This window comes from Syngnathus typhle, linkage group LG1 (assembly GCF_033458585.1).
Source record: "Syngnathus typhle isolate RoL2023-S1 ecotype Sweden linkage group LG1, RoL_Styp_1.0, whole genome shotgun sequence".
Lineage (NCBI taxonomy): Eukaryota > Metazoa > Chordata > Actinopteri > Syngnathiformes > Syngnathidae > Syngnathus > Syngnathus typhle.
The window spans coordinates 29028223-29041999 of record NC_083738.1 but is presented as its reverse complement, the minus strand read 5'-3'; the positions used below and the strand labels follow the sequence as shown (position 1 = coordinate 29041999).

Here is a 13777-nt window from a genome sequence, read left to right as displayed (position 1 = left end):
CAGTTCCATCCCGCCCGCGTCCACTAGATGGCAGTGGAGCGTCTTTGGTCGAAAGACGTTCAAAGTAGCTGCTATGATGACGATCCAAGGTTTCCAAGAAAAGCCTAGGGACCGCCGGACGGATACGCACGCTGCACACTTCACGCTTCAGATCGATTGGAGTTCAATACAATGGAGGAGGAGGAAGTTGTAAATAAATAAATAAAGACAAAAAATAATCTAATAATAAAATAAATAAATGGCTGAGCTAGTTTGCTTTGACCCAAGTATTGAAGCGAGAGCAACAGCAACATGTTCTCTCATGTACGTTTTGATGCCCATATCCGTACAATTCTTTCTATTAGGGGAAAGAAAGCCAAATAAAGGTCATGAGTGAAGCCTTTGAATGTGATTTTCTACTTTTTGACATTTTTTAATAAATTAACAAAAAACTTTTTTTTAAAAATTACAAGATATGTGCAGAATTTTAAGGAGGGTGTATTTACTCCATTTTGGATAAAGCTCTAACATCATGTGGAGTAGAGAAACAAGCGCTGCGCATACTTTTCCAGATGCATTGGGAAGGCTTTAGGAGGAGCTTTTTGAGAGCGTTGTGGAAGCTGAAACAAGAGCAGCCTGAGACACCCCCCCCCCCCCCCCCCCCCTTAAGTGGCAAAGTGCCCTGTGTCTGTGCGGGCGTGATCCCGGGACAGGAAGCAGTCGTCGGCGTGGACAAAGCTTTTGGCGTTGCGGTCGTAGGACAGCGCGGCGCGGCGCCGCTCGGCGTCTCCGTAGCGTAGCGAGTGCGCGTGCACCTGCTGGATGTGGCGCTTGATGGTGCTCACTTTCAGCGTGGCCAGCGCCGCGCCGCACACCATGCAGATCAGCCCGTGGCGCCGGCAGTCGTAGTCCATCAGGAAGTCCCTGCGCCAGCGCACCTGGTAGTTGCGCCGCTGGTCCTTGCCCGCGTAGTGACCGTGGCGCGGGGCGGCGTCCTTGCTTGTGTCCTTCACTCCTCCGTCCTCGCCCTTCTCCTCTTCTTCTTCTTTCACCGAGCATTTGGTGTCCTCGTTCGGGGCTTCGTCGGCGGTCGGAACAGCGGCGGCATCGCTCGTGTTAATTTCTGCCGACCGGGAAGTAAGCGCAATAAGCCTCCGTCCAAAAAATAAGCAACAACAAAAAGGAACATAAATGCATTGTGGATACGCAAAGTGTTTGTAGCACTTGACTTTTTGGACATTTTTGCAGATCATTTTCGTTTTCTGGCCCTTGACATCTGAGGAAGACAGTGGAAACTGTCAAGCAGGTAACATCTCAAATTTGGACTCGTGTGAACAAAAGAACCGCCTTCTATCTATGTACGTACAAGATGGGTTCTGCAAGCTCCCCAACCCACCCACCGTCTTGGGCGAGGATGCCGTCGGCACAGTACTCTTTGGTCCAGGCGGCGGCGGCGGCTTCCCGCTCCTCCTGGCTCAGGCTCAGCGTCTGGGGATGGCATTGCTGGATGTGGCGGCGGAAGCTGCGTACTTGGGTCCCGCGCAGCACCTGCGAGCACACCATGCAGTAGACCCGACGGCCCCGGGGCCCGTACGCCACCAGGTAGTCCAGGCGCAGCTGCCACGATTCGCCGCAGGCGCCGCGGCGCCGCTCCATGCGGGCGGGGCACGGCCGTACGGCATCCGGCCCGCCGTCTTGGCCGAGCGGACCCGCGTCCCCGGACGGCGACGGGTCCCGCTCGCCTCCGTCGTCGGCCTCCGACTGGATCGAGCCCTCCGACTCGTCTGCCGCGGTCAATAGAGGCAAGTCAATTGCCGACAAGTGCCGGCCGACAAAGCGCCCCTGGCCCAACGGGTACGCCGTCTCGCTCACCGTGCGCCTGGGCCCAGGCCTGCAGGACGCAGTGCTTCTGCTGGGAGGTGTAAACCAGCGAGTCGGGGTGGCGCTGGAGCACGTGGCTCTTGATGTGGTCCAGGTGCAGCGAGGGAAGCTGGCCGCCGCACAGCATGCACAGCAGCCGGCCCGCATCCGCCTCGTACTCCATCAGGAACTCCTGGCGGAACCACGCGTGCAGCGACGCGTTCAGGTAGCACTCCAGCGTGCGGATCTCCGCCGCCGCCGCCGCCGCCGCCTCGTCTTCCGCATGGCCGGCGTCTCCCGCCTCGGGCCGGGGAAAGAGGTTCCTTCTCTGTTGCAGTTGGGACTCGGCCGGTGCGGCTCAGGTGGGACAAAACAAAACAATCGTGTTACTTTTTCAATAGTGTACGTGTAGATTTCAAGCATTTTTCTCGACCGAACAAATCGAAAAAAACACCTGACGCCATTCGTTGACCAACTCGCGCGCACGCACTCACCGGCAGCGTCGGCCTCTCGCTCCCCCCGAGGTGAGGCCTGGACGGGCGGGGCGGCGAGGCTCAGGTGGCTCTCCCAGCCCGAGCGGATGACCTCCTTGTCGGCGGCGCTCCACAGCAGCGAGTCGGGATGCTTCTGGCGGATGTGGCGTTTGATGGTGCTCAGCTTGAGGGTGGCCAGCGAGCTGCCGCACACCATGCAGATCATGCCGTGGCGCAGCGGGTCAAAGTCCATCAGGTACTCGCTGCGCCAGTACTCGTGGTAGTAGCGCCGGTGGTCGCGGCCCGGGATGCGGCTCAGGCCCGGGCGCGACGCACGCCGCACTTTGCGTCCCGACGACGGACCGGGCGCCGGCGACAGGATGAGGGGCCGGTCGGGACTCTCGCTGATGCTCCAGTAGCTGGTGCCCGGCGATCGGACGGGTCCCGCCGAGCCCTCCTCGGATTCGTCTCGGGAGGCGTGGCCGTTGGCGAGCGCGTCTTCCGCTAAGAAGACACAACACGCTTGGACTCAGGGATTTTCCACTTGATAATGCAATGTTGAAAAGGAACACTGGTCAACAGCAGATTTGTATCCGGTAGGGCCGCGCATTGTTATTAACATCATTGTTATTATTAGGATGAAACCTGACTGTTTGTTCTGGGATCAAGCGAAGCGGTTAGCTTCTGACTTTTCCCCTGTAGTGCCTCTACTGTCCACTGATGAGGTTTCCCCAAAAACAACCCTTCTTTCTTAAATACTGTAAATGATTGTTATTATTATTATTATTGTTTGTTTGGGTCATAGCAAAGACTATAAAAATGGGACCCATTGCCTCCCTGCTTGGCATTCAGCATGAAGGCTTGGAATTGGGTTAGGGTTAGATCGCCAAATGATTCCCGAGCGCGGCGGCGGCGGCGGCGGCACCGCTGCTGCTGCTGCTGCTGGTGCTGCTGCTGCTGCTGCTGCTCACTGCTCCCCTCTCGACCCCAGGGGATGGCTCCAAATCACACAGGGATGGGTTCAATGCAGAGGACAAATTTCACCACACCCAGATGTCATTGGGACTTTAACTTGACTTTAACTTTGTCGTTATTATCATTCATATGATGATGATGAAAACATGACTGTTTGTTCCGGGATCAAGCTAACCGGTTAGCTTCAGCTGTTTCCCCTGTAGTCCCTCCACTGTCCACACGAGGACGTCCGCGCGCGCCGTGGCGCTGTTAAGCCTTTGTTTACAGGAGCCCACACAGACTTTCGGGGCCAAGCGGTATTGGTATTGTCCCACTGACAATGGCCGTGGCTTTGACAGCAGCCACACACACGTGAAAAGCGTAACATTGACTTTCTCTTTTGCTCAACGTCACCTCACCTCCCCAGTCGCCGTGCCCGCGCGCCGCCTCTCCCTCCTCCTCCTCCTCCTCGTCCCCGCGTACGGTTAATGAGAGCGGCTCCGGCCGAGCTTGCTCGCAACGCCGAAGCTCGGCGGCGGCGGCGGCGGCGGCGGCGGCGACGTCCATCCCGCGCTCGCTCCGGTTCCGGGACGTGTCACGCGCGCATGAGCACGTTGGGGACACTCATCTGGCATCGCACGGCAGCTCCGACGACGCGTGCGTGCGTGCGTGTGCGTGCGCGCGCGCGACCCTGTCAATGTAAACCTACCCCCCTCCGCCCCCCAGCCTCGCGCTCTCTCTTGACAAGTTAACTTTTCATCGGGGCTCTCCCGTGACGTGGAAAAGGTGCAGCAAAGGCGTGAGCGTGGGCCTCCAGTCGCGAATTTCTGAAGCTCTTGCTTGTCTTAAGGGTGGGGAGCCGGACGAGGGGCCCCTGGGGCTCCTTAAGGGGCTCCTGGGTAAATTTAAAGAGACAGTACTCGTGTCCACGAGCGTCCTGGAGCACTGTTGCGTCATCACACGTACGTTTGTCAGGTCGCCCGACCGCCCGTTAGTATTCTTAGCATTACGCACAGATAGACTGCATGTGTTGACAGCAGGGCAGGGCAGGGCAGGGCAGGGCAGGGCAGGGCAGGGCAGGGCAGGGCAGGGCAGGGCAGGGCAGGGCAGGGCAGGGCAGGGCAGGGCAGGGCAAGGCAGGGCAGGGCAGGGCAAGGCAAGGCAGGGCAAGGCAAGGCAAAGTAGGGCAGGGCAAGGCAAAGCAGGGCAAGGCAAAGCAGGGCAAGGCAAGGCAAAGCAAGGCAAGGCAGGGCAGGGCAGGGCAAGGCAAGGCAAGGCAAGGCAAGGCAAGGCAAGGCAAGGCAAGGCAGGGCAAGGCAAGGCAAGGCAGGGCAAAGCAAGGCAAGGCAAAGCAGGGCAAGGCAGGGCAGGGCAGGGCAGGGCAGGGCAGGGCAAGGCAAGGCAGGGCAAGGCAGGGCAAGGCAAGGCAGGGCAAAGCAGGGCAAGGCAGGGCAAGGCAGGGCAGGGCAGGGCAGGGCAGGGCAGGGCAGGGCAGGGCAGGGCAAGGCAAGGCAGGGCAAGGCAGGGCAAGGCAAGGCAGGGCAAAGCAGGGCAAGGCAGGGCAAGGCAGGGCAAGGCAGGGCAAGGCAGGGCAAGGCAGGGCAGGGCAGGGCAGGGCAGGGCAGGGCAAGGCAGGGCAAGGCAGGGCAAGGCAGGGCAAGGCAGGGCGGCATGGTGGTCGGCATTTAAATATATTTTATGTTGTTGTTTTTTTACCTCGTATTGTAATATTTAAATTCTAAATTTCATTTTATGCACGCGTTTATTTCTCTTTTATTCTGTTTTTTAGGCACACACCTTTAATATGGGATATAATCGTGTTTATTCCTATATTGTATGTATACACTTTATTATTGAAACAAAACAAAACAAAAATCATAAAGGGGCTGGCTGTAATGCGCGGTACATGGATTCTATTCAGTACTTGAAATTCCAGTTTGATGACTATATTTGTTAGTACGTATCCCCCCCAAACATCGAGACGCGCGCGCGGCCTTGTCATTGTGGAGTAGGTCGGGCCAGTCCGTATCCGGGTCCTGTGCTTCGTTGTCAAGGCAGCCAGTTGGCGCGCACGGCGGGAGCTAACCGACCGTGGAGCGAGTCTTACGCGGGCGGACCGAGTCCCACGCGGGCGGACCGAGTCCTACGCGGGCGGATCGAGTCCTACGCGGGCGGATCGAGTCCTACGCAGGCTGTTCTCACATCATCACGGAGAAAAAGAAAACGAAAAAATCCTCAGCCCGCCGGCACTAAAGTAACTCGTTGATAAGGTAAACGATCGAGCGCGCATGCTTTCACTCTCCGTCCTCGAAGCCGCGCAGGCGAAGATAAACGACGAGGACAAGCTAGATGTCCATTGTGAGACACGGTGTGCCGCCGGCCGGCCGGTGGGCCGGAGAGTCGCCCGTCCACCCGCCCGCTCGCTCGCTCGTTCGACGACCGTCCTAGTAGTGTCAACCCCCCCCGGCCCCCACCTCTTTTGAACCCGTCGTTTCTTCTCCGCTGTTGAAATGGGTCAAAACGCGTGCGAAATGCGACATTTTGACGGTCGGCGGGTAGAACGAAAGCAAGCCGGCCGGCGGAGGGCACATATCAAGAGCTAGCTAGCATCACCATAACGACGACACGTTAGAAGGGCGAGATAGCCAGCCGTGTGTTGCTACAAGGCCTCCAAACAAGTGGACATGAAAGCAGTGAGGAGGGTAACACCACCCACTTCAAAGCAGTAAGCCATTTGAGCAACATTGAAGGCAAACTTAACATGGATGAAAAGAGACAACAAGATTGATTGGAATCGGCTGCAATGCTACCTAACGTTTGATGGTGATTCGATCCAAATGGATATTGCACAGAAACATGCGTTGATCTTCTCGTTTCCCCCCACATTGACTGTAGTGTGCTACTGTCATGTCAGCACAGGTCCTGACGGCAGAACCCGTGAAGGACTCGGCGGGACGCCATCTTGTCGCTTGACAGCAGCATGCCCACGGTCGAGACGGAAGACGACTCGGAGGCTCCCGAGTCGGACGGCGCCGCCGCCGCCGCCACCCCGTCGACTACCGCTTCGTCCGCTCGCTCGGCTAAAAGCACTCGGACGGTCGGGACGATGACCGACGGCGGCCGGACGCCGCATTCTGCGCGGGTCATAAGCGAGCGCAGTTCGACAACGGAGAGTGAGAGCGAGGAGGCTCGAGTGGCCCGTCGCCGGGAACGCTGGAGGCTGAAAAAGCGAGAGCAGCGGGCCAAGATGGCGGCGAGGCTCAGCGAAACCCAGGAGAAGGTCACACCGGTGATAACCGCGTCCGCTCGCTTCCTTTTTCCTCACGCCGACCGAGGTGGGCGAGCCCAAACGCAGACCTTGCGCAAGTGCACACAAATAGCCAAGGAACGGCCTCCGAAGGGCGCGCCGCCGCCAAGCCTCCCTCGGCGGAGATCCTCGCAAGCGCAAAGACGGCAGAAAGTCAAATGCCTGTCCGTGCCTTCGCCGCCGCTGACAAGGAGGAGCGTCCCTCCGACGGACGCTGCCGGTGACGCTCTGGAGCGGAGCGTCGCCAAACAGAGAGAGTACTGGCGGATTAAAAAGCGGGAGCAGCGGGCCAAGATGTCGTTGGTGGCCAAGGTCCGGCTCAAGGAGAAGGACTCCCTGATGCGGCGAGTCCGACGTTACCGCAACATTGTGAAGGAGATGAGGCGGGCCCGGCCGGGCGGCAGCTTCATTAAAGGAGACGGCGCGCTGCCCGCGGCGGGCATTCCCCGGACCACGCCGTCCCTCGGCGGCCACGCGGTCCCCGCCGGAGCGCCCGCCCGAAGCTCAGAGCCACCGCCACCCCGGTCTTGCAGTCACCTCACGCGTCCTCAGAGCCAGCGCAAGGCCGTCTTTCCGGCCGCGGCCGCACGGGTCGCTCGGCCCGCCTGCGTCAGGAAGATGCTCCTTTCGGATCAATCGCTGAGGGAAGCCGAGCGCTTGGCGAAGAAACGAGAGTACTGGAGGGTGACGAAGCGGCAGCAGCGGGCGGCCCGCCTGAGGCGAGAGGGGGCTCGGCTCGGCCCGCCGCTCCAAAGGAAGCAGGGCCCGAGGCCGGTGTCGGAAGCGCCCGTGTTGAACGTCATCAAACGGGAGCCCGGCCTTAGTCCCGCCTCGGAACAAGGCGTCGCTCCAGATGTCAAGCCTCCGCTTCTGGAGCCCGAGCCTGACCCGGCTTCGCCTGCCGACTGCCCGGCGGCGACCACTTTGCTGGCGGTGGCTTCCATGAAGAAGCTTCTGGAGGAGTCTCTGAGCACGGCGAACGAGGTCCGAGACCAAGAGCCCGGCGTTGGCGCCAAGGTGAAAGCGGAACCCGAGCGCTCGGAGCCCGACAGGACGGAGGTCGCTCTGGTTGTGCGAGCTCGGTACCCCGATGGCGTCCCCCAGCCTTGCCCGAGTGCAGACGGGAGCCTGCAGAAGAAGCGTGAGTACTGGAAGCTGATGAAGAGGCAGCAGAGGGCCCGGCAGAAGGAGAGCCAGCGCAAGGTCGGCGCTGGTCATGGCCGTGGTGCTGGCTTAGCGAGCAAGCAGGTGGGACGCAGGCGTTCTCTCTCCTCTTGGCACGCTGGCCTTCTTTCACCGTGGCTCGGAGTCTGTCTTGTCTGTCTGTTGGTCGGTCTGTCTGTCTGTCTGTCTGTCTGTCCACTGTCCAGACACTGTGTCCATTTACCGCTGCATGCGTTTGTGTCGCTGCGCGCGCGGGACGCTGTCCGAGCGTACTCGTCTGTGCCTTCCCATTGGCTGCGTCCGCCATTGTAACATCTGATGAACTCTATGGACAAAAGACGAGGTTACAAATGCACAACTCTATTCCTGTTCAGGCCGCGGCTCTGGCCCCGGTAAACGTCGCAAAGACGCCAGCGAGGGTTTCCGCCGCGCTGCTCCGAGCGCCCGGCAACGGACGCCCCGCAGCAGAGTCCGCTCTCCCCACTCTGAGACCCCCGCAAAACCCGCTTTCCGGGCTCACCCTGCTGCTCCCCGTCCGGCCTCCCGCTCCTCTGAAACGCTTGCGGCCGCCCGGCGCGGGCCCTCCCAAGCGCCGCCCGGAGGAGTCCGAGGAGGACTTTGTGAACCGCCAGCGCGAGTACTGGAGGATCAAAAAGAAGGAGCAGAGAGCCAGGAAGTGTGTGGCTGACAAGGGCGTCGCCCGCGGGAGGACCTGCACGCCGCCCGCTCGCAAGCTCCAGGTATAAAAAGTCCAGAGAGGCTCGCTTACTCCAGTAGGCCATCTGGGTTCTTCGCCATGGCAACCGCCGAGACACCCATTGCTAAGGCGTTTCCCAACCGCCCTGCCTGCCTGCCGGCCGGCCGGCAACGACGGGGCTAGGCTAGCTAGCCACCAACGGTGACGAGCCATGCTTTTATTTCTTTCTTTCTCTCTGTTTTCATCGCACAGGGTTTTTGTCAGCGTGCCATGCCCGACGAGCCTTTGAGTGACGCGGAAGGACTTCTCGTCAGGTAGGAAACTGCATTTGCTTTGGACCTTGATCGTTTGTTCTCGTTAAAGACGCTACGTACGGAGAAATGACAGCCCAGAACTCTAGTCTGTGTCTCGACCTGCTCGTCGGTTGACACGAATAGGGAACAACAGGCTGAACGCTACGCGATGCTCACGTGACATGAACGAGGAGCTGAGAACGTGCCTGACGTCACATATTAAGACTTATTCAAATAACATCAATAACAAGTTTATCGAAGCATCCGTCCCACTCCAAATCCATCCAAATCTTTGTCCTCTGGGTCACTCATAAACAACTCTGCTGATTTCGTAAGCGGACGTCGGACTCATGGTCAGTTGCAACTATTCCACGGGCCGAGAGCGTCCTCTTGCGGTTTAGTGTGACAATAACATTTGAAAGGATATAATGTGTTAATAATCTCACACATAAGTCGCTCGCAGCGAGCCGAGCGGAGATGGAAAAGGGACTCGCAGTTGCGCTCGCCCGTCCATGTGTATCGTTCTCCCGTTGTGCTTTGCTTTCACAGCAATCGGGCGGACGCCGGGACTTGCTCTCACGCCGCCGCCGCCGCCGCACCACCGCCGCAAGGTAACGCGGCAGCAGCTAGGGAAAGACTCATTTGGAAAAACAAAAATAACGACGGTCAACCGCGTCGCCAGGTGAGTTACTCGGGACGGCCGAGCGCCCCACCGGCGAGGAAGGTCCCGTGTCGGAGGCCACGTGGAGGAACACCTACCTGATGGACTACGAGCCGCTGGACCGGCTGCTGGTGTGCGTGGCGTGCGGTGAGCTGCAGCACTCTCACAGCCTGGAGGGCGTGCTGGCGCACATCCAGGAGGCCCACCCGCACACGCGGGCCCTGGAGCCCGCACAGCGCCGCCGCATCCTGGAGGCCTGGGACGAGCAGGTGTCCCGGCGCGAGCGCTTCTTCACCAGCCAGCTCCAGCGGCGCCACGCGGCCCTGGCAGGTAGGTAGGCGAGCTCGTCTCGGTTTAGCGCCAACTGCCAAATCGATCGATGACATCGCGGACCGTTTTTGTATCGATGAAGGAGTAGAATCGAATGGCGTCATTGTGGCGCTTTGCTTCGTTGGAATCGGCGCATCCCAAAGAAATGTATTTGAGGAAAAATGGACAAAAGCAACGAGCACTTGGAACACAGTTTATTGTTGTTGTTGTTTCGATCCCCTGGTCGGTCGGTCGGTCGGTAGCCCGCCCGCGTTTACTCACCGACAACTGCAATGAATGAATAGACCTGTTTTGTTCAACAGAGACTCACAGGAACTGACGTGTGGGATAAAAGCAACTTCTCCAAAAGACATCTTCAGGTATTCATGTCCGGTGATCCCGCCAAGCCACGGACGGGCAAAGTCGCCAATGTGATTTTGGAGCCAAAGGAGAGCGTGAGAGGGAGAGAGATTGGCTCTTTCAATTCAGGAGCATGGTGACAGCACAAAGTTTTCAGCATCTGGCAGGCCAGAAAGCATTTGCGTTGCGTGGACGTGTGCACACCGGCCCACCGCAAGCTTTCCAATGGATTTGGCACGTGCCAACTGATGCCTTTTCTTCTGCAATTAAATGCTCTTTTTTGTCACTCTGGGACAATTTCTTTTGCGAGCAGTGCAATTAGTTCTTATGGGGCGCGCTTGCGGCCGGCCACATGCACGTCGCCACGCATGTCGGCCTCTAGAGTGTTTTCTTGCCGTCTTCTCCTTCCCAAAAGACGCACGTTGAAGACTCCATCTGGGTTTGAGGGAAGGCGAGGGCAGAGGAGACCGCCCGCCCGCCCGCCCGCTCGGTCAGTTGGCGCTCCTTCTCGCTTCCTCGGGCGGCGTCTCCCTCCCGAGAGAGTCGTCTGTCGGGCTTTCTGCCGGGAGCTCCCTCGGGGGGGCGGCGGCGGCTCGCAGGCGGAACAGGGTGGGGATCCGACCCAGGATGGGGTTGCTCTCCTGGAGACCGGAGATCCACCGGTTGAGCGTGGCCTGGTCCCCCTGGCTGGTCATGCACATGGCATAAACTGGACCTTCGTCCACTAGGGGGAAAGACACAGCAAAAGTTGAGTAAGTCACCAAAGAGTTTCCCATCCCAAATGTCTTTCTTACAGTCTTCAACATCTAAAGTGTCCATGTCCCCAAGGTCCCGATCTAAGTCCAAGTCGAGTTGCAGAGGGTAGTCAAAACAGCGCTCTGGGTCGTAGGGCTCCTCCGCCTTGGGGGAAAAAAAGAAAAAGAGAAATATTCCATTTCAGTTCTTTGACGTGTGCTGGCGAGCAGCGGCTCTGCTCACCCTCTCCTCAGGCGGCGCCGGTTCGGCCCGGAGGACGTAGTAGTGGACGCACGTCTTCCTCAGCCACAGCGGGAAGGGCCCCTCCACCAAGACGGGCCTGTCGGGGTCGTGCTCGCCGAGTAGCCCCATCTGCTCGGGGCTCTGGATGCCCACGATGTGCGGCGCCGCTGCCGTCTGCTCGCCGCCGCTCTGGCTCACGTCCGTGCGCGCCGTCTGCTGACCAGATGGGAGGTAAGACGATGGCCACGCTAGCTATCTTGATGACTCGTGGGGATTGGAAAAGAGGGAAAAGAAAAGCTTCAGTCCCTTTGTCCAAATAAGTACACTTGTGCTCCGAAAATGTAGTTTGGGGGTCATGTCGTCAGATTTGCGGCCGCGTGTTTTGGTCGGGCACCGACCGACCGGCGAGCGATAAGGGATGCCGTCGAGACGAAGACAAAGTCCCGACCCTCTTTTGCCGGTCTCCCGTTCCCCCTTATGATTTGAAACGGGCGGGCACCACCTGGTAAACGGTGACTCGGGCATCCAGGTCGTCGGCGATCCGCTTCAGGCTGAAGCGGGCCAGCTCCACCGGGTCCTCGGGCAGCCGCTGCGGGACGGGGAAGGGGTTGGCGTGTTTGAACTTGGGGAACCAGTACATGATGCGCTGGTACTTTCTCACAGGGTGGCCCTTGTCGCCAAAGATCCGCACCAGCAGGACCTTGGTTTCCACGTTGGGCATGACTCCTGGCCAAAGCAAAAAGAGCACACCGGTTCAGATTGCGGCTTTGAGCCAGCGAACCCTTTGTCACACGCACCGTAGTTCTCCATTTGCTCCAGCAACTGCACGGCGCACTCCTGCTGCCGAGGATAATGGTTGAACATGCGCTGGATGAAGTTCCTGGGCACAAACACCTCCTTGGGAAAGACGTCCAGCAGCTGGTTGTAGACGGCCAGGTCGCGCTCCACGCCAAACTCGGGCATCTTCATGAGCGCCGCGTAGATGAACTCCACGTGGCCCCTGCGCCTCACGTCCGCCTCGGCAAAGGCCCGCAGCGCCTCGGCGAAAGAGGCCTTGCTTTTGTGCTCGGCGCCGGCGAAGGGGTCGCGCGCCACCGCCGTCCCGGAGCCCACAAACTCGGCGGGTGTGTCGTTGCTGCGGAAGCGCCGCGGCACCTGTGGAACGTGGTGGGAGCGCGCATCCAAATGTTGTGACATTCTTCCTTCCAGATATTTCCTATTGTAAGCCACGCACGGCACAGTTTCCACGTCAACAGTGTGCTGCTTCCATATAGCAAAATGTACTTGAATGATTACGTTGATAAAAACGACACTCTATAGGTTCAAAGAATACTCAAATGGTAAAAACGGAATCATGAACATTTCCAAAAGCATGTAATAGTACACCATGAAGGCCTTCACAATGGTTTAGTCGGACCTAAATTCGGACCGCTGTCTTACCTGACGGTGCTGTGGACTGCGTAGCAAACTGGGCCGAGCAGCACGGTAGACCGACTGGCCCAGAACTCGGAGCAGGCAGCGGGCGCAATGCATGGTACGACTGAAGTAGGAAGAAGGTGCATGACGATCTCACACTCATTGAAGACAGGTGAGCACACTCGTGGTCAACGACGTCGCCATTTGCGCGCTGTATTTAGGAACTTATATGAGGCGAACCATTTCCACATTGACACCTAAATCTTGTTTTAACTTCGCAAGCAGTCCTACGATATGTGTATTTTCATACGTTTAGGTAGACATGTCACCTCACTTTTAAGCGATACTATGCATTCTTTCGTCGGGTTTTAAGCGCAGTGTTCTAGTTGCAAAATGCATGCGGTTGCGGACAGTGTCATATACATTTGAAGAAAACCGGAATACATCATTGATTCGGATGGTACATCGTGGTTGTCATGTGGGTCAATGTTAAAAACAAGCTAGTACAGTGGCGTTTGCGTGTACTGCATATATTAAAGTTTAATATAATATATTAATTTAATATTAAACGAATGCTTTGCTCGCTTGCTCGCTCGCTCGCTCGCTCGCTCGCTCACCGTCTCCTTCAAGTTGCTCTTTATGAGTGTCGCCGGGCAGAAACGTCGACCGACCGACCGACCGACCGACCGACCGACTTCCGGATGCTTCGTCCAAATCCCGCCGGCCAAGAACGCTGACATTAGTTCCGCCCTTTTTTTCTCTAACATTGAGACAAACTGAAATAAAACGATCGAAAAGATGTGCTTCCTCAGCTAAGGGAAAAGGCAAGCTATGAAGAAGCACTCCTGCGTGTTCACATCTTATCGGAAGTTGAAGAGAGCGGAATTTGGATGACATTCTTTTTAGGAACACAGTAGATTAAATAGTACCATTAAATGAACTCATTAAATAGTTCCATACCGCATGAGCTTTTCGTTGGAGTATGTTTTGTGTTTGTAACGTTTGTAACCCCCCAAACCGGATAACGATAACCATTGAATTGTATTTCATGTCGTCACTGCGTGAGAGCGTCATGATCCTCGTTTCAGCCGTTTGGTATCCAATCATCATGTAGTATACCGAGAGACTCAAACTGAAGAAAAAGCACAAGGGTTTATATTCTTATCATTAAACAAATGATCAACTATTGAGAGCAAATATCAAACCTTGGTCAAAGTTCACGGAAACTACCGTTGCAGTGATGAAAACGTCCGCATGATGGCGCCAAAGCCTCCAAGCAAGGAGTGCGAGGGAGGCGTACCTACCCTACCGTCTTACTAGGAAGAG

The 13777-nt window shown here is 57.5% G+C and overlaps 3 protein-coding genes across 11 annotated transcripts; 1 reads left to right on the top strand and 2 right to left on the bottom strand.

Moving 5' to 3' along the window:
- Positions 1-630: 630 nt before the first annotated feature.
- On the bottom strand, positions 631-4269 carry zfta (zinc finger translocation associated). Of its 2 annotated transcripts, XM_061290456.1 has the most exons (6): positions 3686-4269; positions 2334-2816; positions 1852-2196; positions 1346-1763; positions 1209-1255; positions 631-1102 (listed from the first exon to the last, which is right to left on the bottom strand). In XM_061290456.1, the coding sequence occupies exons 1-6, from the start codon at positions 3831-3833 to the stop codon at positions 645-647; spliced, it is 1899 nt and encodes a 632-aa protein (XP_061146440.1). In that variant the 5' UTR covers positions 3834-4269; the 3' UTR covers positions 631-644. The 2 variants fall into 2 exon arrangements, with proteins under 2 accessions (XP_061146440.1, XP_061146448.1); XM_061290464.1 differs by lacking the exon at positions 1209-1255 and having other exon boundaries at positions 1380-1763; positions 3686-4260.
- A 710-nt stretch (positions 4270-4979) lies between these two features.
- si:dkey-28a3.2 (uncharacterized) lies at positions 4980-10343 on the top strand. Of its 5 annotated transcripts, none has more exons than XM_061273618.1 (7): positions 4980-5536; positions 6181-7821; positions 8112-8477; positions 8687-8748; positions 9277-9338; positions 9410-9722; positions 10021-10343. In XM_061273618.1, the coding sequence occupies exons 2-7, from the start codon at positions 6247-6249 to the stop codon at positions 10130-10132; spliced, it is 2490 nt and encodes an 829-aa protein (XP_061129602.1). In that variant the 5' UTR covers positions 4980-5536; positions 6181-6246; the 3' UTR covers positions 10133-10343. The 5 variants fall into 5 exon arrangements, with proteins under 5 accessions (XP_061129602.1, XP_061128924.1, XP_061131883.1 ...); XM_061272940.1 differs by having other exon boundaries at positions 4983-5536; positions 6186-7821; XM_061275899.1 differs by having other exon boundaries at positions 4987-5536; positions 6186-7821; positions 9410-9718.
- On the bottom strand, positions 9898-13667 carry ecsit (ECSIT signaling integrator). Of its 4 annotated transcripts, XM_061279345.1 has the most exons (8): positions 13069-13667; positions 12476-12662; positions 11833-12190; positions 11697-11761; positions 11538-11624; positions 11036-11248; positions 10852-10957; positions 9898-10781 (listed from the first exon to the last, which is right to left on the bottom strand). In XM_061279345.1, the coding sequence occupies exons 2-8, from the start codon at positions 12566-12568 to the stop codon at positions 10549-10551; spliced, it is 1155 nt and encodes a 384-aa protein (XP_061135329.1). In that variant the 5' UTR covers positions 12569-12662; positions 13069-13667; the 3' UTR covers positions 9898-10548. The 4 variants fall into 4 exon arrangements, with proteins under 4 accessions (XP_061135329.1, XP_061133087.1, XP_061133661.1 ...); XM_061277103.1 differs by having other exon boundaries at positions 11538-11761; XM_061277677.1 differs by having other exon boundaries at positions 11538-11761; positions 12476-12575.
- Positions 13668-13777: the final 110 nt, after the last annotated feature.

What these genes read in the sequence shown, in the direction of transcription:
- ecsit (XM_061277103.1), bottom strand. Translation starts at nt 12,568, where the DNA reads ATGCATTGCGCCCGCTGCCTGCTCCGAGTTCTGGGCCAGTCGGTCTAC. An exon ending in CGGCGCCGCCTGAGGAGAGG is followed by an intron (nt 10,958 to 11,035) that starts GTGAGCAGAGCC and finishes TTTTCCCCCAAG; the next exon opens with GCGGAGGAGCCCTACGACCC. An exon ending in CACTTTAGATGTTGAAGACT is followed by an intron (nt 10,782 to 10,851) that starts GTAAGAAAGACA and finishes CTTTCCCCCTAG; the next exon opens with TGGACGAAGGTCCAGTTTAT.
- zfta (XM_061290456.1), bottom strand. Translation starts at nt 3,833, where the DNA reads ATGGACGTCGCCGCCGCCGCCGCCGCCGCCGCCGCCGAGCTTCGGCGT. An exon ending in GAGCTTGCAGAACCCATCTT is followed by an intron (nt 1,256 to 1,345) that starts GTACGTACATAG and finishes TGTCTTCCTCAG; the next exon opens with ATGTCAAGGGCCAGAAAACG. An exon ending in TCTGCAAAAATGTCCAAAAA is followed by an intron (nt 1,103 to 1,208) that starts GTCAAGTGCTAC and finishes CCCGGTCGGCAG; the next exon opens with AAATTAACACGAGCGATGCC.
- si:dkey-28a3.2 (XM_061273618.1), top strand. Translation starts at nt 6,247, where the DNA reads ATGCCCACGGTCGAGACGGAAGACGACTCGGAGGCTCCCGAGTCGGAC. An exon ending in GCGGAAGGACTTCTCGTCAG is followed by an intron (nt 8,749 to 9,276) that starts GTAGGAAACTGC and finishes TTGCTTTCACAG; the next exon opens with CAATCGGGCGGACGCCGGGA. An exon ending in CACGCGGCCCTGGCAGGTAG is followed by an intron (nt 9,723 to 10,020) that starts GTAGGCGAGCTC and finishes TTTGTTCAACAG; the next exon opens with AGACTCACAGGAACTGACGT.